The sequence below is a fragment of the Pipistrellus hanaki genome (assembly GCF_964339955.1).
Source record: "Pipistrellus hanaki genome assembly, chromosome: 2".
Classification (NCBI taxonomy): Eukaryota; Metazoa; Chordata; class Mammalia; order Chiroptera; family Vespertilionidae; genus Pipistrellus; species Pipistrellus hanaki.
This window is the reverse complement of record NC_140504.1, coordinates 65,935,641-65,959,934: the sequence shown is the minus strand read 5'-3', so window position 1 is coordinate 65,959,934 and position 24,294 is coordinate 65,935,641. Positions and strand designations below refer to the sequence as shown.

The window sequence follows — 24,294 nt, the reverse complement described above, 5'->3', positions numbered from 1 at the left end:
TCCAAACTGATTCTCGATACCTCTCTACCCACCCGGGTCAAACCTCTCCTCATAGTTTTTGCCATCTCAGTAGTGGTAACTCCATTTTTCCAGTAGCTCAGGCCAAATATCATGGAATTATCTTTGACTACTTGGTTTCTCTCACACCTAACATCTGATCCCACAGTCAATTCTCTACCTTCAAATACAGTCAGTATCTGATCTTTTGTTCAAGATCAGCTGACAAGAAAATGTTCTTTCACTGGCCTGCTCCCTCTATAAGGAAACAATCTTTAACCTTAGGATCTATTCATGAAAGTAAGAGGAATATTTGACCCAGGTCTGGCCACTCATTTGGCACTTATTACACAAACATTTATTGAAAGTCCACCATAGCTAGGATACTCTTCTGGGTATTTGAGGCCCAGCAGTGAACAGGGCAGATGGGTCTATGAGCTTGAGGAATGGGAGTGGGTGAAGTACAAACTGGGTAGTAAGGAAAGACCTCTGGGAGAGGATCTGGATCCAGAGCCTTAGATAGGAAGGAGCCTGCCATGAAAAAAGAGGGAAGAAGAGACTCCAAAGGAAGAGCAACTGGGAAATCAATGTGGCTAGAATTTAGTGATACAAAATGAGTGACGAGACCTGGAAGAGTTTGCTGGGGCAAGCTCATGTTAGGTCTTAAGAGCATGTTAAGAGAGTTTGTATTTTACTCTAAGACAAGTGACTGGAAAGGCTCATTAAAAATCTTCTTTGGCCGAAACCGGTTTGGCTCAGTGGATAGAGCTTGGGTCTGCGGATTGAAAGGTCCCAGGTTTGACTCCTGTCAAGGGCATGTACATTGGTTGCGGGCATATCCCCGGTAGGGGGTGTGCAGGAGGCAGCTGATCGATGTTTCTCTCTCATATCGAGCTCTTATCCCTCTCTCTTCCTCTCTGTAAAAAAATCAATAAAATATATTTTAAAAAAATATTCTTTGGCAGCCATGTGGACATTAAATCCAAAAGAAGTGGGACCTATCAGAAAGTTACTGTGGCCATTCTGTAGAGGCAGGAGCTAGGACATGGCACCCACAAATACAGTTCTGACTCAGTCTTACTTATCACATTTTGTTTCTTTATTGATTAAGATATTACATATGTGTCATTATCCCCCCATTCTTCTTCACTCCTCCCCCCACTCCCTCACTCATGCCCTCACTGCCCTGGTTAATAAACAGGGAATCATTCCAAAGGAAGATGAATGGAATGGGGAATCCTGAAAACAAGAGCAAGAGTTGAAAGAACTGGGTATTCTTATCTTGGAGAAGAATAAACTTGTGAGAGAAATACTATAGCCCTCCTCGTAAGTGAGAACTTACAGGGCTGCAAACTTTAGCTTGAAATACAAAACTGGAACAGCCTGATAAGAGACTTTTAGGAAGTAACAGTCTCATCTTGCCAAACATATAGGTAAAAAGCTTGAATGACCAATTACCTGGAGTTTGATAGAAGCAATCCCTGAATTAGATGGCAAAATAGCCTAGATGACTCCAAGCTTCTCCAAACAGAAATAAGTGTAAGAGATACTCAGTGACAGAAGAGGATGGGATTACAGAACACAATATTTGGTCTAAGTGATTCTTAAATCAAGCTTATCAGAATCACCGGGGGTTTATTCAAACTTCACATACTCCTTAGTATCAATTCCACCCCAAGATTTGAATATATTCCTCATGATAAGTGTATGTGCATGCTTGTGGGTGTTTTGTTTCTTTGTGTGTGTTTTTTGGAGGGAGGTGGTGTTGCCATGATTCTCTCAGTTTAAAATCACCTCTCTAAATCTCTGCTGTAATTCACATGAATGTGTTACCTGCCTCTAATGTTTAAGGTTAGAAGAGTTGGAGGATCATTGAATTGGACGTTCAAAAACCAAATGAGGTATGGGGAGAAATCCAATGTTTTATATGAAACCACTTATATTCCCATTAAGCTATTGAGTTGATATGGTAGTACTGTCAGATGACTTTTACTCTTGTTACCCAATGGGAGAAAAAGCAAAACAGTTCTCTAAGGTTCCCCTGAGCTCTAAATTTCAATGGCACTAAAAAGAATAAATAAAGCTTAAAAAGGACTAAGAACTATATCAGATAGTCTTCCACCTCAGGATTAAAAAAAATAAACCAAGGGCATCTATGCTGTCATTCCACTCACTCTATCTCTGACAACTGTGCCCATTACTCTCTCCCAATTCCTGGACAAGTAGAGTGGCTCCCAGAAAGATATACTCCTTTAATGAAAAGGCAAAAGAAATGTTATTAAGAGATCAATTAATTTTTGTTGCCAAGCTGAAGTATTATAAAAGAAAAACCCACTCCTTCATTTCTCTTACTACTGTGTACAAAATGGGATAACCAAAAAATGTAAATAGATCACTCCAATTTAGTGGGCCGCTCTTTCAAATATATACAGGCATACCTTACTTGTGCTTTGCTTATTATGTTTCATTGATGTTTACTAATTGAAGGCCAAACCTTCCACCAGCAAAAAGATTACAGCTTGCTTTATTGCATTATTCATTTAGTTGTGGTGGTCAAGACCCAAACCTGAAACATATCTGAAGTATGCCTTGTACATGGTCAACCTTCACAAACCCAGAGAACATAAGTTTCCACAAAAGAAGGTCACAATAAAGTTACACTAAAATTCAAGCCAAGAAAAATTAAAAAATAAAATAAAATAAAATAAAATAAAATAAAATAAAATAAAATAAAATTCAAGCCAAATTTTTAATGTGACAGTTTAGGATTGTGATGAGATTTTGAGGCACTGAGTTGGCTATAGCCTCAGTTATTTAATCAAACTCAGAATCCCTACAATCAGCTTCATAATTTCTTTCTCTTGTAGTACAGGTGGACCTATGAATAGGATGAATTTCATTCCCAGGATTGTTGTGTAACATGACCAAAGGGATTTTTCTTGGTGTGATTAAGGTCCTCAATCAGTTGACTTTAAGAAAAAGAGATTGCCAAAACTGGTTTGGCTCAGTGGTAGAGCGTCGGCCTGTGGACTGAAAGGTCCCAGGTTCCATTCCAGTCAAGGGCATGTACCTTGGTTGCAGACACATTCTCAGTAGGGGGTGTACAAGAGGCAGCTGATTGATGATTCTCTCTCATTGATGTTTCAACTCTCTATCCCTCTCTCTTCCTCTCTGTGAAAAAAACAACAACAAATAAAATATATTAAAAAAGAAAAAAGAAAAGAAAAGGAGATTGTCCTGGGAGAGGGCTGACCTAGTTAAATGAGCCCTGAAAAGGTTCTGTGCTCTTCCTGGTATAAGAAATCCAAGATATCACAGGTATTCAATGAGAGGGTGGTGTTCCTTTGCTGGCTTGAAGTGTGGCAAGGAATTGGGGCAAGTTCTAAGATCTTAGAAAAGCCCTTAGCAGACATCCAGGATAAAAACAGGGACCTCTGTCCTGTAGTCACCAGGAACTAAATTCTGCCACAATCATGTGAGCTTGGAACAGGACCCATATGAGAATACAGCTTGGACACCTTTCTTTTAAAACCCAGCCCCACCGTGACCAGCATTGTGATCTACAAATCTGTGAGCTAATGAATGGATGGTGTTTTTAGCTGCTATATTTCTGGTTATTTGTTATATAGCACTAGAAAATTAATATAAGAATCTTGTAATGCCTTCATGTCTACATAATGTATATCATTTTGACAATGATGGAAGTAGAAACTCTGCCTTTTAAAAAAACCCTAAAGCTTATTTGAAAAAATGTAAAATGTTAAGCTTCCAAGTTTTTTATCATTAATAATATATAGACATTACTAACAGATTTTTATAACTATTATTTACATTTAGTATTTGTTTGTGTCCAAGGTGTTTTAACAAAAACTATACACCATGGGGATAAAAAAAATATATTGGGTTTTGAAGACAGATCTGGTTAATATTCTAGCTATGACTCTAACTTTGAACAAGTACCCTAAATCTCTCTGCTGTTAAATGGTTAAGTCCTATATCCATCTTTCAGAGTTCATGGGATCATAGAACACACTATAAAATATCTGGTATGTGCTCAAATAAATATTATGTCATTGTACTGTTCTTTAAAAAAAAAAAAAAAATATATATATATATATATATATATATATATATATATATTATTGATTTTTTTATAGAGAGGAAGGGAGAGTGATAAAGAGTTAGAAACATTGATAAGAGAGAAACATCGGTCAGCTGCCACCTGCACACCACCTACTGGGGATGTGCCCGCAACCAAGATACACGCCCTAAACCGAAATTGAACCTGGGAGCCTTCAGTCCACAGGCCAATGCCCTATCCAATGAGCCAAACCAGTTAGGGCTGAACTGTTCTTAGTTGTGCTGCTATCACATCATTGAAATCAGGGATCATGTCTTAATCACCACTAAATTCAAAGGGCCTAGTACAGTACCTGTCACAAAATAGGCATGCAATAAATCTTTTTTAAGAGAGAGATTAACATATTTACATCTGAAAACAATCCTGTGATTAAGATAGTATTCCCACTTTACTGATAAAAACTGAGGGCCAGATAGTTTGAATTTCATACCTATGTTTTTTCCACACTAGAAAAGGTATCACATGACCTCACTCACGGGTGGAATGTAATGAACAAAATAAACTGATGAACAAAATAGATCCAGAGAAATAAAAGAATGGAACAGACTGTCCCATATCAGATAGAAGGAAAAGGTGGGTGGAAAGAGATCAACCAAAGAAATTGTATGGATATATGCATAACCCATGGACACAGGCAATAGTGTGGTAAAGGCCTGGTGCAAGGGGCCAGGGCAGGCTAGAAGGGGTCAATGGGAAGAAAAAGAGGACATATGTAATACTTTCAAGAATAAAGATTTCTTTAAAAAAATAAAATAAAATAAGAAAATGGTGAGGTACAGAAAAAAGCTTTCTAAATTCAAGTTCTGTGCCCTCTCCATAGGCAAAATTATATTTCAATTATAATATTTTCAAATATTAAGTCCTTGTGCTCCCCAAAAGGGAACAAAGATTGGCCACCTTTAAGCCACATTCTACTAAGTGGAATTCTCTAGTAAGCAGAGAATTCAATTCTCCTTTATGCCTATATATATATATATATTTTTTTTTTTGGGGGGGGGTGTAAAGAAAAGCACAATAGTAAAAATGGAGAGGAAACCAAGATGGTGCCACAGGTAAGCACCTAATCAGCTGCCTCACACAACAATTTCAAAACTACAACTAAAAGACAGAACAGACATCATCCAGAACCACAGGAAAGCTGGCTGAGTGGAAATTCTACAACTAGAAGGAAAGAGAAAAGATCATGGAGAATCGGAGGAGCTTCAAAAGGCAGAGAGGAAGGGTGGCTGAGGGCCTGGCGGGCTTTCTCTAGTGGAAGAGAGAAGGAAGTTTCTGACTGCACTGAACCCCAGTTCCAGGCAAAGCACTGTGGACCCAGGCTCATACGGCGGGAGGGAGGGGTGGATCTGGACTGTCAGGGAAGAGAAAGGCATACAGAGATTTGGAGATTCCAGGAAGCCATGGCAGGCAGGGGATGGCAGGTACACACAGTTATAAGGTTTTTAAAGAATTTCCTAAAAAAGGCCAATAAATTTAGCCAGACCTTCAACGATATGAAAAAGGACCAACTAGAAATTAAACATACACTGACTGAAATAAAAAAAAATATTAAACAGAGACACAATAGCAGACTAGAGGAATGCAAGAATCAAGTCAAAGATTTGAAATGCAAAGAAGCAAAAAACACTCAACTAGAAAAGCAAAATAAAAAATCAATCCAAAAGGTTGAAGACAGTGTAAGAATCCTCTGGGACAACTTCAAGCAAACCAACATCAGAATTATGGGGTCCCAGAAGAAGAGAGCGCGCGCAAGATACTGAAAACCTATTTGAAGAAATAATGACTGAAAACTTCCCCCACCTGGTGAAAGAAATAGACTCACAAGTCCAGGAAGTGCACAGAACCCCAAACAAAAGGAATCCAAAGAGGACCACACCAAAACACATTATATTTAAAATTCCAACAGCAAAAGACAAATAGAGAATATTAAAAGCAACAAAAGAAAAACAGTTAATTATCTGAGTACCCATATGATTGTCAGCTGCTTTCTCAACATAAACTATGCAGGTCAGACGGGAGTGGCAAGAAATATTCAAAATGATGAATAGCAAGAACCTACAACCAAGATTACTCTACCCAGCAAGGTTATTCAGAATTGACGGGCAGATAAAGAGCTTCACAGATAAGGAAAAGCTAAAGGAGTTCATCACCACCAAACTAGTATTATATGAAATGATAAAAGGTATTCTTTAAGAAGAGGAAGAATTTGAAAAAGGTAAAGGTAAAAATTATGAACAACAAATACATATTTATCAACAAGTGAACCTAAAAATCAAGTGAATTAAAAATCTGAGGAACAGAATATACTGGTGAATATAATAGAATCAGGGGCATAGAAAGGGAGTGGACTGATAATTCTCAGGGGGAAAGGGGTATGGGAGGTGCAAGAAGAGACTGGACAAAAATCGTACACCTATGAATGAGGACCTTGGGAAGGAAAGGGAAGGGCAGAGTGTGGGGTGGAAACCAGGTGAAGGGGAGCTATGGGGGGAAAAAGGAGAAACAACTGCAATAATCTGAACAATAAATATTTATAAAAATAAAATAAAATCAATCAAAGTAAAAAAAAAATAGTCTTTACAAAAACCCATTAAGATTTGGTGGCTGAAAGGATTATGTTCCTTTTCTAGGCCTGATGTGGCTAAAAAGTTGTTTATATCTATATCAATAATGGCTTGTAAAAATTATCAGAAGAGGATTTTGCAATCGGTCTTGTTGATGAAAAAGACCTTAATGTTATAATAGGTATAGTTTTTAGTCAACTCTGAAACAGGAGAAGCTTTGATAGCTCAGCCACTTCATGTGAAGTGATTTTTTAAAATAATCATTACTGAAACAAAAGCTTATTTTAAGAATCATTTGAGCAAAATGGGCAGGCATGTCAAGAGCTTAATGATAGAACCCTGCCCTCCCAAACAGAGTTTCAGGAAATTGTGATCTCTCATAGAAAGGGGAGGTTTTCAAACCTGTGAATTAAGTGCTCATTAAAAATAATTTTTTTTTGGAAAAACATGAAACACAATGTTAATGGGGGTTATCCTATCTAATAAAAGAGTAATAGGCAAATTAACCATCACTCCACTACACCCACAAGCCAATCAGGAGCAAATATGCAAATAAACCCAACCAAGATGGCTACAGCCACAGAGAGCAGGGGGGAGGCTTGGGTTTCCCCAGCAATGGAGGAGGCCAAGCTTTCCACACATCCTGGCCAGCCCAGGCCTCCACTCCAGGCTACAAAGTTTCAATTATAAAAGACAGTTAAATCCCAACAGAAATGGGTGCTGCCATGGAGCAAGCAGGAGGCTTGGCTCCACTCAAGGCTACAAAATTTAAATTGTAGAAGATAAATAAGCCCCAGATACGAGGGCCTCCCATTGGGTAACCAGGGGGCATGGCCAGCCTGCAAACCACCACTGGCGCCTCGTCCAGGACACCCCACACCCCAGGGGAACCCCCACCCTGATGTGGGGCATCCTTCAGGGCAAACCAGCTGGCCACCACCCATGCATCAGGCCTCTATCCTATCTAATAAAAGAGTAATATGCAGATTGACCATCACTCCAATACACAAGAAGGCTGCCCCCATGTGGTCAAAGATCCTGCTCCCATGTAGACACAAGATGGCCACCACAAGATGGCCAGCAGGGCAGTTGGAATAGACCAGGCCTGCAAGGGAGGGCAGTTGTGGGTGATCAGGCCAGCAGGGGAGGGCAGTTAGGGGCAAACAGGCTGGCAGGGGAGCAGTTAAGCATCAATCAGGCTGGCAGGGGAGTGGTTAGGGGGTGATAAGGCTGACAGGCAGAAGTAGTTAGGGGTAATCAGGAAGAAAAGCAGGCAAGCAGTTAGAAGTCAGCAGTCTTAGATTGTGAGAGGGATGTTTGACTGACCATTTAGGTCCACCAGGATAGGGCAGCTGGAAACCCCTTGAGGCATCCCAGATTGGAGAGAGAGCAGGCTGGGCTGTCTTGTGTCTTGCATGAATTATTTTTATAATAGAATAAAATAATAAATACTACCTTTTAATGCAAATAACCTATCAGATCGGGCATCCTGCTCATTTTTGTAATCCTCAGTATGTGGAATCTTATTTTTAACTGTAAATTATATAGGGACTTTAGATTTTATCTTTGCAGTTAGTATTTTCTTACTAATTTAATTTAAAGAAAAGACTTCCTGCCTTTGACTATTACTATAATTAAACTGGAATTTGAATGTGGAAAAAAAAAAAAAACAGTAAAAAGGGATTCTAAATCCTCAGGATTCACATGATGGGTAAGTAAATTTATTACAATAAATTTTCAAGAACCTACTTCAATTAACCTTTTGGGGAGAGGAGTTTCTTTTTTTTCCTTTTCTTAAAAAAAAAAAAAATGGTGCAAGACAGTGACAAAACCTAATGCTGACAAGGATGTAGGGGAACTACATCATGCATATGTTGCTGATGGGAATGTACAATGGAACAACCACTCTGGAATACAGTTTGTCAGTTTCTTCAAGTACTAAGTCTATACTTACATATGACCCAGTAGTTGTACTTGTATGCATTTATCCAGAGAAAGGAAGACTATGCTCACATAAAAAAAAACAACTGCACATCATTGTTTATAACAATGTTATTAGCAATAGCCAAAAACAATTACAAACAACCAAGACAACCTATGGAAGGTAGATGGTTAAACAAGGTGTGATATACCCATACCATTGAATATTATTGATAGAGAGAGGTATTGCTATATGATGCTGTGCATTAATAGATCTCAAAGGCATTGAGCTGAGTGAAGAAAAAAAGAAAGCGAGTCTCAAAAGGTTACATGTTTTTATAAAACATTTTTGAAATGACAAAGTATTGATATGGAACACAAAGTGTGCTTGCCAGGTGAGGGATAGTAAGGGGGGATGGTGACTATAAAAGGGTGGCATAAGGGAGATATTTGTGTTAATGAAACAGTTCTATATTCTGATAGTGGTGGTCATTACAAAAATGTACACATGTGATAAAAAGAAAAAGAAATATATACACCTTATACCATTGTAAACTGACTGCTTTTGACATATAACTACTGTTACATAAAATGTAACCACTAGATGAAGCTGATTAAGAGTACAAAGCACTGCTCTATTCAATCTTTGAAACTTCCCATGATTCTATAACTATTTCAAAAATTAAAAATGGGTGCACACCCAAAGGTCTGAGACCTCTGGTAGAATCTTCTACATTCTCTACAACAAAAGACCACCCTCACATTTTAATGGCCCCAACGGTAAGCATAGTTCTTATTTTATCAGGGGACTTGGAATTCAAAGATGAAACAATCACACAGAAAATTACAAACTTTGTCGTTATCCCAGACATTGGTATTCCTTTCCCATCCATCTTCATCCCATCTCCTGGCCTTTACTTTGAGTTTATAATTCTCCTCTCAGTGACCTATACTCTTCTCCAAAATCACCCTTCCTCATGTGAGTTAATGAAATGTCCAATGGAGGAGAGATTTGTGAGCAGAAAAGCTTTCCAAATTCTGCTCTTAACCATCTCCTGCCCATGCTGCACCACACAGACACCCCTCTCATGACACCCCAGGCTCTACACCTCTGTACTCACTTTGTAAAATAAACATTCCAGGAACACAACTAACATTTGCAAAGTACTATGGTTTAAATAGGACTTGTAACCAAAGGATCTCATGGTGCTTGTTAGACTGGAGAATACATAAAGCAGGAATCTATTTTCATCCATTTTATTTTTTAATTTTTATTTTTAATATATTTTTATTGATTTCAGAGAGGAAGGGAGAGGAAGAGATAGAAACATCAATGATGAGAGAGTATCATTGATCTCATTGATCAGCTGAGTCCTACATGCCCCCTACTGGGATTTGAGCCCACAACCCTAGCATGTGCTCTTGACAGGAATCGAACCTGGGACCTTCCAGTCTGTAGTCCAATGCTCTATCCACTGAGCCTAACCAGCAAGGGCTTCATCCCCATTTTCAGAGATGAGATAACTTGGACCCAATGAAGTAACTTTTCATGTTCAATAGAGATAAATAGTTAAGTTACAGAATAGGGGATGTAAGCAAATCTCCTGATTCCTAATCCTAAGCAATGTCAAAATATTCCATCTGAATTAACACCCCATTCCCAATCTGGTAATAGACATTTCATAACAGGAAACACTTAGCACAAATAGAAGGCAAATAGTTGGTTCAACTGAATGGTCTGATGCCATCTAAAGCAGAGGCTCTCAAAGGCTTGCCTAATCCTGAAAGCAGTAATGTGTCTAGTGGATCAAAATAGAGCTTTCAAAAAAGAAAGTCAGTATGCACCTGTATGTGGTTAAAGTAATCAGCTGGCATGGCAAGGACTAGAAAAGAAAGCAGATTGTTTACTTCAGCTAGCTTTACTGCTTTATGCAACTCACCACCCAAGTCTGTGAAGAAAGGGCACAATTATGGTGCTATAACCAAGGCTGAATTCAAATTAATTCTATTGGATCCCTAACTCTCCCACATCTTGGCCAAGAAAAAGAACACCATAGCAAGGCTGAACACAGAAAGCTCAAGAAAACATCATTGTAACCTCATTTTTAATCTGCAATTCTCCTCTAATCTATTCTTTCCAGCTGAAGCATGGCTGGGACTTTTCACCCTTGACCAATATGCAGGCAATAATTTTTTTTTAAAAAAAGCTACATAACAGGAAAATTAATCACATGAAAGATAGTACTTTTGAGAGCAGCAAACAGAAATGCAGATTAAATGACGCCAGGACTCCTCACCCCAACAGAATAGTTTTCAGATTAAAAGACTGAGAATCTGACAATACATAAACAACAAACAGCAAAGGAGTTTTATTAGGAAAAGTAGAAGAGCAAGTAAAACTCATGATCTTAAAGCTGCTGAATTACATAATCATTTATTAGTCATAACCTACTTTTTGATTCAAAGGAGTTCCTAGCCACATTGTGCCCGGTTTCTAATAGGATCCGGTTACTGCAGAACAAATAAAAGGGAAGATTATAAAATTCTTACCAACACGATATTTTAGTTCTATGGTGGTTTCGCCTTCTCTAGTTAATTCTGTTACTTCACATGTGTAGTTTCCTGGGACAGCTTGGGGCTTGTCCATCTTCAAAGAGGCAATGCCACTTAGTAGTGCTTCTGGAACGATGTGTGCACTTGAGAAGTTGCTATTGCTGGACTTAGATTCATTTTTCTCTCCATTATAGGAGAAAAAGTGTATGTCTCTGAACTTCCACTTTACAAACATTTCTCTCAGGCTCTTTGCCTCCACATTATTAACGATACATGGAATTACAACAGTTTCATTGCAAGTGGTGTAGTCTACAAATTTGGTTATATTAAATATTAGCTGAGCTGAACCTGGAAAAGAAAAAGAAAATAGTTTCATGTCATTATAGAATTCTATAGCATAAGACCTTAGGAATGTTACAAATCCTTAAGATAAAAGAGCACGGTTTTAATTGTCCCCTTAAGTTAGCAGTGCAACTATAGAGAGAAGGCCAACCAGGTGAAGAAGAGAAACAAGTTATTTTAATATTAAGATGAACAGATGGTAGACACCATAGTAACTTTTCTTTATTCATTTTTAGTAATACAAGGAACATGCAGATGTAGTATTTGGCATCAGAAAGAAGCTTTGAAGTCATCATTGTTGCTCACTGATATTCATAGAAAAATATTGTCCTTACCATGGGAAATTTTGAACAGAAAATCAAACCAAATATTATATTCAGTCTCAACTTCTATATACTGCCTCTAAACAGAACTTGCTAAACCCATATGAAGAGTATCTCTATCTTTAGGTTGCATTTCCAAGCAATGTGGTAAGCTATACTGGACTTTAATATAAAAAGTAAATAGGATGAACCATATCACATCTTTCCTCTAAGATGGAAAGTCTTAGAATGCTAAAGAGAAAAAAATATTCTCTGTGGCTATTTCCCATTGCAATATACATTCAGCATGCAAATACTATAAAGAATTATATACAACTGAAATGTACTTTCTCACTCCCGTATTTTCATTGAAACTATAGAACAACAATTTTCAAATGCATATTAAAGGTATTCCTTCTTCCTAAAAACCATAAACCACTCAAAATAAAGCTAAGAAACAAGTTGAAGACAAGGATACTGCTAATAAATACAGTATATTCTATTAAACACTTCTCAATAGGATAAACTACCAGTTGTCTTACAAAATAGGGATTAGGAAGGTAAATGCAATCACTCATCTTCCATCTAATATGTTTAAAATTGTGGAGAAATTATAGTTCTTCCCATATTTTTCAGCCATTTATCAACTATTTTATCTAGGTAGGTAGTTGGACTTTCCCTGAAAACAAAACAAAACACAAAGCACTAACAAATACAAATATCAGTTTTAATAGTTCATCCTTACAGTTCTTTCTTCTAAATAGACTGGGAATAAAATTCAGGGGCTTAGGATGTTATTATTCTAGGAACATAGTATTTGGTAAATGCCCATTTAATTGAATGCTAGGATGCATAGTGAAATAGGAACTGGACAATGTTCAGAGAGCCTGAGTATAAATTCTACCTGTCACTTGTCAGTATGTGACCTTAAGCAATTCACATAACTTTATGCCTCAGTTTATCTGCAAGTAAAAGATCAGAAATGAACACCAAACTACTTCACAGAATTATGGCAAGTATCAAAGGAGCAAATACATGGACAAGTGCCCTCTATTATAGAATATCTGATTCTATAAGGACTGTGCCTTTCACTGTTTGATTGTGCTATACATATGCAGGTAAAACTCTAAAAACTGGGCAAAAGAGCATTTTTATGCAATGATCTAGACCACGCATGTCAAACTCATGGCCCACAACAAATATTTTTGTGGCCCAGTCAATATAACGATATGTAGGAAATGTTTTAATAAAAATTTTGTAACTTAGTTTTTACTATATTGTTTTATACACAACTAGAGGCCCGGTACATGAAATTCATGCATGGGTAGGGACCCTAGGCCTGGCCAGCAATCAGGGCCGATCGGGACCTTCCTTCCCTGGCTGCGGACCAGGGCCTTCCTTCATTCTGCACCACCCCCTGGTGGTCAGTGCATGTCATAGTGAGCAATCAAACTTCCAGTGGTTTGAACTCCTGAAGGGACAATTTGCAGATTAGCCTTTTATTATATAGGATTCTTAATAATAAACTATAATGTTTGCTAGTAACTGGTTACTATAATGGTGTTGCATTCATTTCCCTCAAACACCTTATGTGCAGGTGCACCATTTCTCTCCACTAATACTAGCAGCGAATATTTTAGCAGCCTATTGCCACGTCACTAGTCTTGTATTAATTTGTTTGGTGTACAGAACAGGAAATATTTCACTTTCAGAAAACAAGAAAAATAGGTTTATTTGCAGTATGCTTATTGATTTCCAAATGACTGACCAGCAGTTATGCAGTTCAAGAAAAAAACACTAATGTTCAAGAAAAAAACATTAATTTTTATTGAAATGTTCTATTATTTTATGTTAACAATTACTCATTCATTTTAGCCCTTTGTATTCAGCATGTCTCTACTGAAATAAACCTACAATTCTATGAAAATTGAAGCTTGTGTTATTTTGCAGCTCACATAAACTTAGACCTTATTTATTTGGCCTGTGCTAGCCTTTGGGTTTAACTTGCTTGATCTAGACCTTCTCTGACTGGGGGGGTGCAAACTGATATGTATAAGGGAATTTTCAGTCTGAACCAAGCTTTTGGTTCACAAGCTCACTTCTTCCCAGTTCTCTACACTTCTAACCATCCTAATAGTAGGATACCCCAGGCAAAAGCTGGACTTCCAATTGCGTTTTTTTTAACCTTAGGAGGGTTATGAATTATTTCCCCTGAGAAAGCAGCATTGAGGGGGAGGCTTTTGTGTACAAGGAGAGAAAACGTGGTTTTGATGTTGGAATTAGAAAAGAAGAAAAGTGTTAGAAAATACGATGCACAATTTTGAAATGAACAAAAGGATTACTGAGTGTCCTTTCAGTGGAACATTGGGGTTGTCTTACAAATCCTTTGGGGATATCTGATTCTATAAGGACTGTGCCTTTCACTGTGCTTGACTGAGCTATTTTATAATTTTATAGATTGTAGAAAACTGAGAGTAATGCAAATGATTCATGTCCATAGAGAGAGAAATGTTGTGCAATTTATTTCCACCTGGAAAAAGAGAGGATTTTAAGGGTTTTTTTGTTTGTTTGTTTGTTTGTATTCTTTTTTAATTTTCATACTTTATTTTTTAATCTTTATTATTAAAAGTATTACATATGTCCCTCTTTCTCCATTGTTGACTCCTTCTAGCCAACTCCCACCCAAGCCTTCACCACCCTATTGTCTGTGTCCATGTGTTATGCATTTATACATACAAGTACCTTGGTTGATATGGAAGACGGGATTTTTTTAAAATTACAATACATGTTACTGCCCTAAGGATGTTGAACAATTGCATATATTCACTAATTCATTACAGCTTTCCTGGTTGCCAATACATGTGTTTTTCCTTCCAACTTTATTTAAAAGCCAAGATGGTCTTACCATCCTACTAATTTGCTTATTAATGCATCAATTAATAACACATGATCATTTTATATTTGTTTAAGTCAAGATATTTTTTCTAAAAATTATCCTTTAATAAAAGATACAAGTGAAGTTTATCCTAGTAAACGTGTTTAAAATGCTCTTGGTAAGTAAAAAGTGGTTGGCAAACACTCAATAATTTCACAACTTATGCTTAGAGAATGGATTTCCAACAGAATACAGAAAGAACTAATTGCACTGCCTTATTTGCTGTAACATGCAAAATCTTATAGCTAAAGCCATTTAAAAACTAGTCGAATCAGTGCTGGTAATAAAATTAAAATAAGATTGACCTGGAAAAACCATAACTTGAATAACCCTTGCACTATCTATACTAATAAAAGGGTAATATGCAAATTGGTCATGATGCTCTTACGTAACAACTGAAAAGCAGACTATGTGGGGTGACCAGGCCAACAGGGGGGTTAGTGAGACAGAAACAAACAACTGGCCAGCAGGCAGTGTGGAGCAACCAGGCTGGCATGGGGGTTAGCAAGACAGGATCAAATGACTAACCAGCAGGCTGTGTGGGTGACCAGGCTAGCAAAGGAAGGCAACCAGGGGTAAACAGGCCAGCAGAGGGAGGCAGTTGGGGGTGACCAGGCAGACAGGGCAGCAGTTGGGTGTGACCAGGCCAGTGGGGCAGCAGTTGGGGGCAACCACGCTGGCAGGGCAGGCAATGAGGGGCAACAAGGCTGGCAGAGGGTGCAGTGAAGGGCAACCAGGCCAGCAGGGGGGCAGTTAAGGGCAATCAGTCTGGCAGGCAGAGGGGTTAGGGGTGATAAGGCTGGCAGGGGGGAAGTTACTGGTGATCAGGCAAGCAAGCAGGTGAGCACTTAAGACCCAGTGGTCCCAGATTGTGAGAGGGATATCTGACTGCAGGTTTTGGCCAGATCCTTGGGATTGGGCAGAAACCAGCAGTCGAACATCCCCTGAGGGGTCCCAGATTAGAGAGGCTGTTGGGCCAAATTTTTTGCACTTAGTCTCTAGTCCTATCTAATAAAAGAGTAATATGCAAACAAACCACCAGCCAATCAGGAGCAAATATGTAAATAAACCTAACCAAAGTGGCTATGGCCACAGAGAGCAGGAGGGAGGCTTGGGTTTCCCTGGCAATGGAGGAAGCCAAGCTTTCTGCCTGCCCTTGCTAGCCTAGGCCTCCACTCGTTACAAAGTTTCAGTGATAGAAGATACATAAGTCCCAACAGAAATGGCTGCCACCACAGAGCAAGCAGAAGGCAAGGCTCTGCTCCAGGCTACGAAGTTTCAATTGTAGAAGATAAATAAACCCCAGATACCAGGACCTCTGCTTGGGTCGCCAGGGTGTGAGGCTGGTCTGCAAACAACCACAGGTCCCTCACCCAGGCCGCCCTATGCCCCCAAGGAAACCCCCACCCTGATCCAGGACATCCTTCAGGGCAAACCAGCTGGCCCCCACCCATGCACCAGGCCTCTATCCTATCTAATAAAAGAGTAATATGCAGATTGTAATAGCCATCATTCCAACACACAAAATGGCTATCCCTATATGGTCAATATGGCTGCCCCCATGTGGACACAAGATGGCCACCACAAGATGGACAACAAGGCAAGGCCGTTGGGAGGGACCAGCCCTGCAAGGGAAGGCAGTTGGGGGCGATCAAGCCTGCAGGGGAGGGCAGTTAGGGGCAAACAGGCCGGCAGGGGAGCAGTTAGGCATCAATCAGGCTAGCAGGGAGTGGTTAGGGGGTGATCAGGCTGGCAGGCAGAAGCGGTTAGGGACAATCAGAAAGGCAGGCAGGCAAGCAGTTGGGACCCAGAAGTCCATTGTGAGAAGGATGCCCAACTGCCTGTTTAGGCCGATCCAGGCAGTCGGACATCCCTTGAGGGGTCCCAGATTGGAGAGGGTATAGGCTGGGATGAGGGTCACTCCCCCGTGCACGAATTTCATGCACCAGGTCTCTAGTCTATATATAAAAAAGGGCAAAATGCAAAGTATCTCCTCAGGAATTCGACCAGTAGACTGTGAGTTCAATTTCTCGCTAGGATGTTCACTAACAACCAGTGGGCTGTGTGGAACAAAGGAAGGCCTTGGCCAGCAGCCAGAAGGCCCTGATTGGCCCTGATCACCGGCCAAGCCTGAGGACCCTACCTATGCACAAATTTCATGCACCGGATCTCTAGTAATTAATAAATAAGAGTAGTCCAAAAATGTCAGTCTACCAACTATTAACCACGACTTCACTTCAATCAATATTATTTAAACACTAAAAGTAATAAAAAATCTGATTTGGGTTTTCTCTCTTTTGCCTACTACCTTCTAATGGAAAAGCAAATTGAAGAAAAGATTTGAAACAGAACAAATAAAGGAACACAAATAACTAACATGAATAAGAAAATTCTGAATAATCAAGATATGCCTACAGTAGTCTGAATCAGTTAGAAAGGTATTAATATAACCATCAATGATGTCAGGATTTATAATAAATTAAAAATGAAATGGAAATTTATTTTATGTTACATGTCAAGAATACTGGACTCTACAATCTCTGAATACCAATCACCAACCTAACCATCTCCTTCTGTAGTCCTGAAGATAGCCAACATGTGGTTGGTTGCAGAGAAGGCTCAATATACGGCTCAGAATTTTTAAAAATGCAGCAAACATTTATTGAGAATTACCTGTTCTGAAACATTGTGAGAGAATGTGTGGATACAATGGTGGGCGGGTGGGGAGAGTATGATTTATCTTTTCAAAGCTTCCAATTCTGATTTGGGGGAATGAAATGCACTTTTTATAACACAGGATTATGTAAGTGTGATCCTTCCTGTATGAGCAAAGTGCTCTGGAAAGGCAGTACAGGACAGGAATCAGTCTTACAGTTTCTAAGAAAATGTGTGTTGCTATCAGAGCAACAACAGAGTTGTCACAGTCCCCAGCCACTTGGGTGGTCTTGCATCTTTTTAAACATGTTCCACGTAAAGTTTCTCTCCTCTGTAACAGCTCATAAATCACTCTCCTCCTGAAAGAGCTTATTCCATACTCTCCAACGCAGCCCTCTCTCTTTATTTCTTAACTGGAGGCCTTGTGCATGAAATTCATGCACAGGTGTAGTCCCTAGGCCTGGCCAACAATTGAAGAACAAGTGTCTGGCATGGAAGGGCAGGTCCCAGCTGACCTCTGGGCCCTGGGCAGCACCTGGACCCCCAGGTTCTTGCAAGACCCCTCTGCCTGAGTCACAGTGCCCGAGTTCCCATGGGGAAATGGTGAGTGCGGCTGGATGCTGCTGGCCTGGGTGCAATGTGGACCTCTGGGCAACCTAGCAATGCTGCATGGAAACCAGGTGGGCAGCGTGCTGGCCTCACAGACTGGCTCCTGCACAAACCCACAAGGAGCCCGACTAACCTCTGCGGTCCTGGTGGCTGTGGCCCAGTTCACGTAGAAGAGGCTGCATGAGTGCAGGATAAGCTCCTTACTGGCACCTGGCACCTGACCACAGGGGCTTCCCTGGTGCACAAACCCTGGTGTCTCAGAGGAGAGTAACAGGGGGAGTGAGAGTGAGCTCAGCGAACACCCAGAAATCTCACCACACCTCCATCCCTGTCACCCCAGCCCTCAGGTAGCCAGCGAGACTCTCAGCACTTCACCAACACCTGTCATGTTCCGTGCTGCCTCCTGGTGGTCAGCTCATGTCATAGCAAGTGGTCAAACTCCCATTCTTCCAGCTGAACTCCTGGTTAAGGGGACAATTTGCATATTAGGTTTTTATTATATAGGATTCAAATTGAGTCTATCAGTGATGCCAGATGAGAAGCCTCAAATACTCTTCACCTATAAATTTACCTATAAGTCCAATAATCCACATTTCTCTCCCACACATCCCCACTGTTCATCTTTAGAAATGAAGCCCTTTACCTGAAAGCTAATTTCCATTTTGCCTCCCCATCCATCAATATCTTCAAGGACTTTCCTAGTTAATTATCAGCCTCCCACATGCCTCTATTCTACTTACATAGGTTTTGTTTTTGTTTGTTTTTAAGCATTCTTATAAACATGCTTAAATATTCACCAACTTTAGAAAATCCCTCATATTTGTCTCTCTCTTTCCAATCATCCTATATAATAAAGAGGTGATATGCAAGTTGACCATCACTCCAACACACAAGATGGCTGCCCCATGTGGCCAAAGATGGATGCTCCCATGTGGACACAAGATGTTTACCACAAAATGGCCGACAGGGCAGGGCAGTTGTGGGGGGATGAAGCCTGCAGGGGAGGGCAATTGGGGGGGGAGGGGAACCAGGCTTAGAGGGGAGGGCAGCTGGAGGCAACCAGGCCAGCAGGAGAGAGAAGTTAGAGGTAATCAGGCTAGCAGGAAAGGACAGTTGGGAACAATCAGGCTTGTAGAGGAGGGTATTTGGAAGCAATCAGGCCTGCAGGGCAGGGAAGTTGGGGAAGGGGGGGATCAGGACTACTGGGGAGGGAAGTTGGGGGGACCAGACCTGCAGGTGAGGGCAGTTGGGGGGGAGGGGGAAACCAGGCCTACAGGGGAGAACAGTTAGGAGTGACCAGGCCAGCAGGGGAGGGCAGTTAGGGTTGATGGGACTAGCAGGGAAAGACTGTTGGGGGCAATCAGACCTGCAGGGGAGGGCAGTTGGGAGCAAGATCAGGTTGGCATGAGAGTGGCATGGGACAAGATCAAGTCAACAGGGGAGGGCAGTTGGGGGCAAGATCAAGCTGGCAGGGGAGGCAGTTGGGGTGATCATGCAGGCAGGCAGAGAGGTTAGGAGTGACCAGGCAGGCGGAGGAGTTTGGGATGATCAGACAGGCAGGCAGGTAAGCGAATAAGAGCCAGTGGTCTCAAATTGCAAGAGGGATGTCAGACTGCCGGTTTAGGCCTGATCTCTCCAGGGTCCCCGATTAGAGAGGGTGGAGGCTGAGTTGAGGGAACCTCCCCTTCCCCCCATGAATTCTGTCCACTAGGCCACTAGTCTTAAAATAATAATCTAAAAGCATTTCTTCACTTTCATTTCATTTCCTAAATTTCTGCCACCTGGCTGCCTTCTCTCCACCTCAGCTTCACTACAACAGTTCTTGCCAAAGCCACCAACAATCCCTTGTGAAAAAACTTAATCTATATGGTTCACTTTCTATCTCACTTTCTCTACAGTTCTTAAGCCAGTGGGCAGCTCCTTCCTTGGCCTCCATATCTACTATTTCTGAATTTCCTTCTATTATTTTGTTCATCCATCCTAGCTTCCTTTCCTTATTGAAACCTATTCCGTGATTCACAACAAGTATTAGTGTTTCTAAAGGCTTCATAATCAGCACTACCTCCCCCAGTATTTACCTATATTCATGGTTCTAACTACCTACACACTTTTATTTAAACAGGTCCCACCTTTCTCCTCAACCCCTAGGAAAGCCATTTGTGTGCTGAGCATTTCTACTTGGTCCTAGTACTGTTACATCAAAGTCAAGATGTCCAAAAATCAATTTTCCCTCTTCCTACCCTCCCTACAAATCCTCACCTCTCTGAAGTATTTCCTATTATTTATCTACAATAAAAGAGAAACATGAAAATTGACCATACCTCTGCTATACCCTCAAGCCACGCCCACCAGCCAATCAGTAGCGAGTATGCAAATTAACCCAACCAATAGGGCTGTGGCCACAGAGCAAACTGGAGGCTTGGGTTGCCCCTGGAAATGGAGGAAGCCAAGCTTCCTGCCCCCTGGCTTGCCCTGGCCTCCACTCAAGGCTACAAAGTTTCAATTATAGAAGGTAAATAAATCTCAGATACAAGAGCCTCTGCTTAGTTAATCAGGGAGCATGGCCTGCCTGCAAACCACCACAGGCCCCTCACCCAGGCAACCCTATACCCCAAGGGAACCCCTACGCTGATCCAGGACATCTTCCAGGGCAAACCAGCCAGCCCCCACTTGTGCACCAGGCCTCTATCCTATATAATAAAAGAGTAATATGTAAATTGACCATCACTCCAACACACAAGATGGCTGCCCCCATGTGGACAAATATGGGTGCCCCCATATGGACACAAGATGGCCTGCAGGGGAAGCAGTTGTGAAGGACCAGCCCTGCAAGGGAGGGTAGTTGGGGCAATCAAGCCTTCAGGGGAGGGCAAGGAATGACCAGGCTGGCAGAGGAGGGAAGTTGGGGGTGACCCGGCCTGTAGGAAAGGGCAGTTGGGGGAACCCAGGCCTGCAGGGGAGAGCAGGTGGGGGACCAGGCCTGCAGGGAAGGGCAGTTGGGGGGGGGAACAGGCCTGCAGGGGAGGGCAGCTAGGGGTGACTGGGCCTGCAGGAGAGGGCAGATAGGGGCAATCAGGATGGCAGGGGGGGGTTAGGCATCTATCAGGCTGGCACAGGAATGGTTAGGTGGTGATCAGCTGGAAGGCAAAAGTGGTTAGGGGAAATCGGGAAGGCAGGCAGGCAAGCATTTGGGAGCCAACAGTCCTGTATTGTGAGAGGGATGCCTGATGCAGTCGGACATCCCTTTAGGGGTCCCAGACTGGAGAGGGTGCAGGATAAGCTGAGAGACATACACACATTCCCCCTCCCTATGCATTAATTTCACGCACTAGGCCTCTAGTTAGTCAATAAGAATCACGCTAGATTCTTCCCTATTTTAGCCATGGGAAATTTTTGGTAGACTCAGCCTATTTAATAGTTCCTAAATTCAATGCTGATTGTGTGAATGAATTAGACATTTCTCATTTCTCCCTTGAACTACTGCCATTTAAGTAGCTCCCTGACTCCAACTTCCACATTTCCCCATCCCAGCCGCAGTGTACTTTCCACTGTTCCAGAAACAAATGTTCTAAATGCAAATGGGTACTCTCTTGCTCTCTATACTTTAATAACCCCCCTCCCTCTTTTCAAACTTAATTGTAAGTGTATTAACATGGAATACAAAGTAGGTCCTTCAAAGCCCTGCCCAGCCCCACCTCCTGTCCTTTCTCATTTCCAAACTAATGTCCAATTATAATGACCTTCTTGAAATCCCATGGATATGTCTGTGTATCTCCTGTCTATGACTTTGCACATGTTTCCCCAGCCTAGAGGCCCATACCCATCACTCTGAAACTAAAGGGTGAGAGAACACATTTTGGAGTCAGACATTGGCTGGAGACTTAGCCCCTTCTGGAGATATAACCTTAGGCAAAACATTTAACCTCTGCACCTCAGCTTCCTCATCTATATAATGATAGTGAAATGATACTATATACCTCCTGGAGATTTTATTAAGATTTAATGAGATAAGGAACACAAAGTTCTTATCTCAATGTCTCAAATGCTCAATAAATGGCAGCTAGAGGTGACTAACTGGCTCTTCCAGCTAAAGCAGAATTCAGATGTTTAATCCTGTTTCCTTTCCCTACACTACTCAACCTTATCTACCCTCTCCTTATTGTTCCCATCATTCCCTCTCAATTGCTGTCACTACCCTTATTACTGGATATCTTGTCATTAATACTTGATTTAACTGGAGAAAGGGTAGAAAAGCAAGGACAATGTCCTCATTTGGTAGCCTATGGATTAACCCAGGGTCCAGCAAGTATGCCTCATTACATTCCTTATAAATGTAAAAAAATTTAAAGTATGAATTCCAAAAAAGAAATATCCAAAAATGTTATCAGAGAGGATTCATTCCGCTTCCATATTTGAAGATGAAGAGAACCCTCCACTTCTTACTTCTATAGACCTCATTATGGAATCTTACATATTTCAATGCAAAATTTCAATTAATTTCAAAATTTCAATTTGCAGGTGAAATGGAAGAGTTCCTTAAAAATTACATGAATGTACTTAACAATGACCTTCCTAGAAGGTGATGTATCAACTGAATCTGGAAGGAAGAGTAGGAATGTTATGGAAAAGGACTATCCAGGCAGAGGAGTAACATTAATAACTGGAAAATTAATAACTGGAAGCAAGAAATTATTCAGGTGATCTCTAGAAAATGGAACTTGAAAATATGGTTAAGAAATATGGAAATGCTACCTTAAATATAATTCTAAGGAGTTTGGACTTGATAAAATAAGCAATAGCAAACCACTCAGATTTACCTGCATTTAAAAAGTAATAAAGCAATATGAAGGGTGAATTGAGGGGAGGGAGGGAGATAAGAATGGGAGGCCCATTAAGAGATCACTACAGCCAAGACTGGTTTGGCTCAGTGGATAGAGCATCGGACTGTGGACTGAAGGGTCCCAGGTTCGATTCCGGTCAAAGGCAGGTACCTTGGTTGCGGGCACATCCCCGGTGAGGGGTGTGCAGGAGGCAGCTGATCGATGTCTCTCTTTCATCGATGTTTCTAACTCTCTATCCCTCTCCCTTCCTCTCTGTAAAATATATATATATATATATATATATATATATATATATATATATATAACTATATATATATATTACAATATATATTACAATATATATTACAATATATATTACTATATATATATATATATATAGAGAGAGAGAGAGAGAGAGAGAGATATCACTACAATAGTATCACCAAGAACTTAGCTGATAATTGAAATCATAAGCATAAATAAGATTTCCCAACTAGTCCTTACAAAGCAACAGAGCAGGTATCAGAGAATTAAATGTTGTAAATACCAACATTTATGGAGCAAATAGATAAAAAGGAACAAATTAAGAAAGTGAGAAGTAGTGAGACAGCAAAGGACTCCTGTAGACACAAAGAAAGCATCTTGATATGGACAGAATATATGTTAAGTGGGATAAGTACAAATAGCCACTAGATTAAAAATTAGATCACTAACTTCTTTATCTGCAGCATTGTCAACAGACTAGTGGAATGAGGAGTCATATTTGGAGATAAATGGGAAGAGAGAAAGGAGAGGCAATTATTCTTGCAATAAATTTGGCAGTCTAAAAGAGCAGAGAAAAGAGGTGATAATGAAAGGAGTATGAAGACAGAAACAGGGTAAGATTTTTTGGTTCTTCTTGTTTGTTTGTTTTAATTTTATTTATTGTTTGATTGTTTTTAATATGGGATAAAACTTGAGCATGTTTGCAATCTATGGTGAAAGAACCAATGAAGAAGGAAAGATCTAAAATACATGACTGAGAATTAAATTGATTAGGTAGGTCTCCAAGGTGATGGAAGTGAAAGAGCTGTTGACAGGTGATCTTTCCCTTAAATAGGTGAACAGGTCTACTTCTGAAACTGGGTGAGAAGGGAGAAAGTGATGAAGGTTACCTAAGCTATTATAGGTTAAGTTTAAAAACGGTGGGAGGGAAGTTAGAAGAGTCTACACGACACATCAATACTATGATTTTGCACCTGAGTGGGATGTTAATTATCCACTTGGAATGGATGTTCAAAATGGGATAAGAAATCCTAGGAGTCACTAAGGTAAATGAAGCAAAAAGATAACTGGTAGAAATGAATCTTTTTGCCATAGACCTTGACCCTGGAATGAAAACTGGAGCCTCAAACTGAGTTGGGTTAGAATTAGGGTAAAAAAGGAGGATTTAGTCAAATCTCATCTCAGTAGAGAT

The 24,294-nt window shown here is 40.5% G+C and overlaps 2 protein-coding genes across 5 annotated transcripts in view; both read right to left on the bottom strand.

Moving 5' to 3' along the window:
* The window catches only part of CIP2A (cellular inhibitor of PP2A), a 561,728-nt gene that overhangs the window by 49,836 nt on the left and 487,598 nt on the right, over positions 1 to 24,294 (bottom strand). The gene's annotated exons all lie outside the window — the stretch shown is intronic.
* CD47 (CD47 molecule) overlaps positions 1 to 24,294 on the bottom strand; it is a 63,986-nt gene that overhangs the window by 35,848 nt on the left and 3,844 nt on the right. For all 4 annotated transcript variants that reach the window (XM_084874053.1, XM_084874054.1, XM_084874055.1 and 1 more), the window contains exon 2: positions 11,173 to 11,523. In XM_084874053.1, the coding sequence (XP_084730179.1) occupies positions 11,173 to 11,523 (351 nt within the window). The remainder of the gene's footprint in view (positions 1 to 11,172; positions 11,524 to 24,294) is intronic.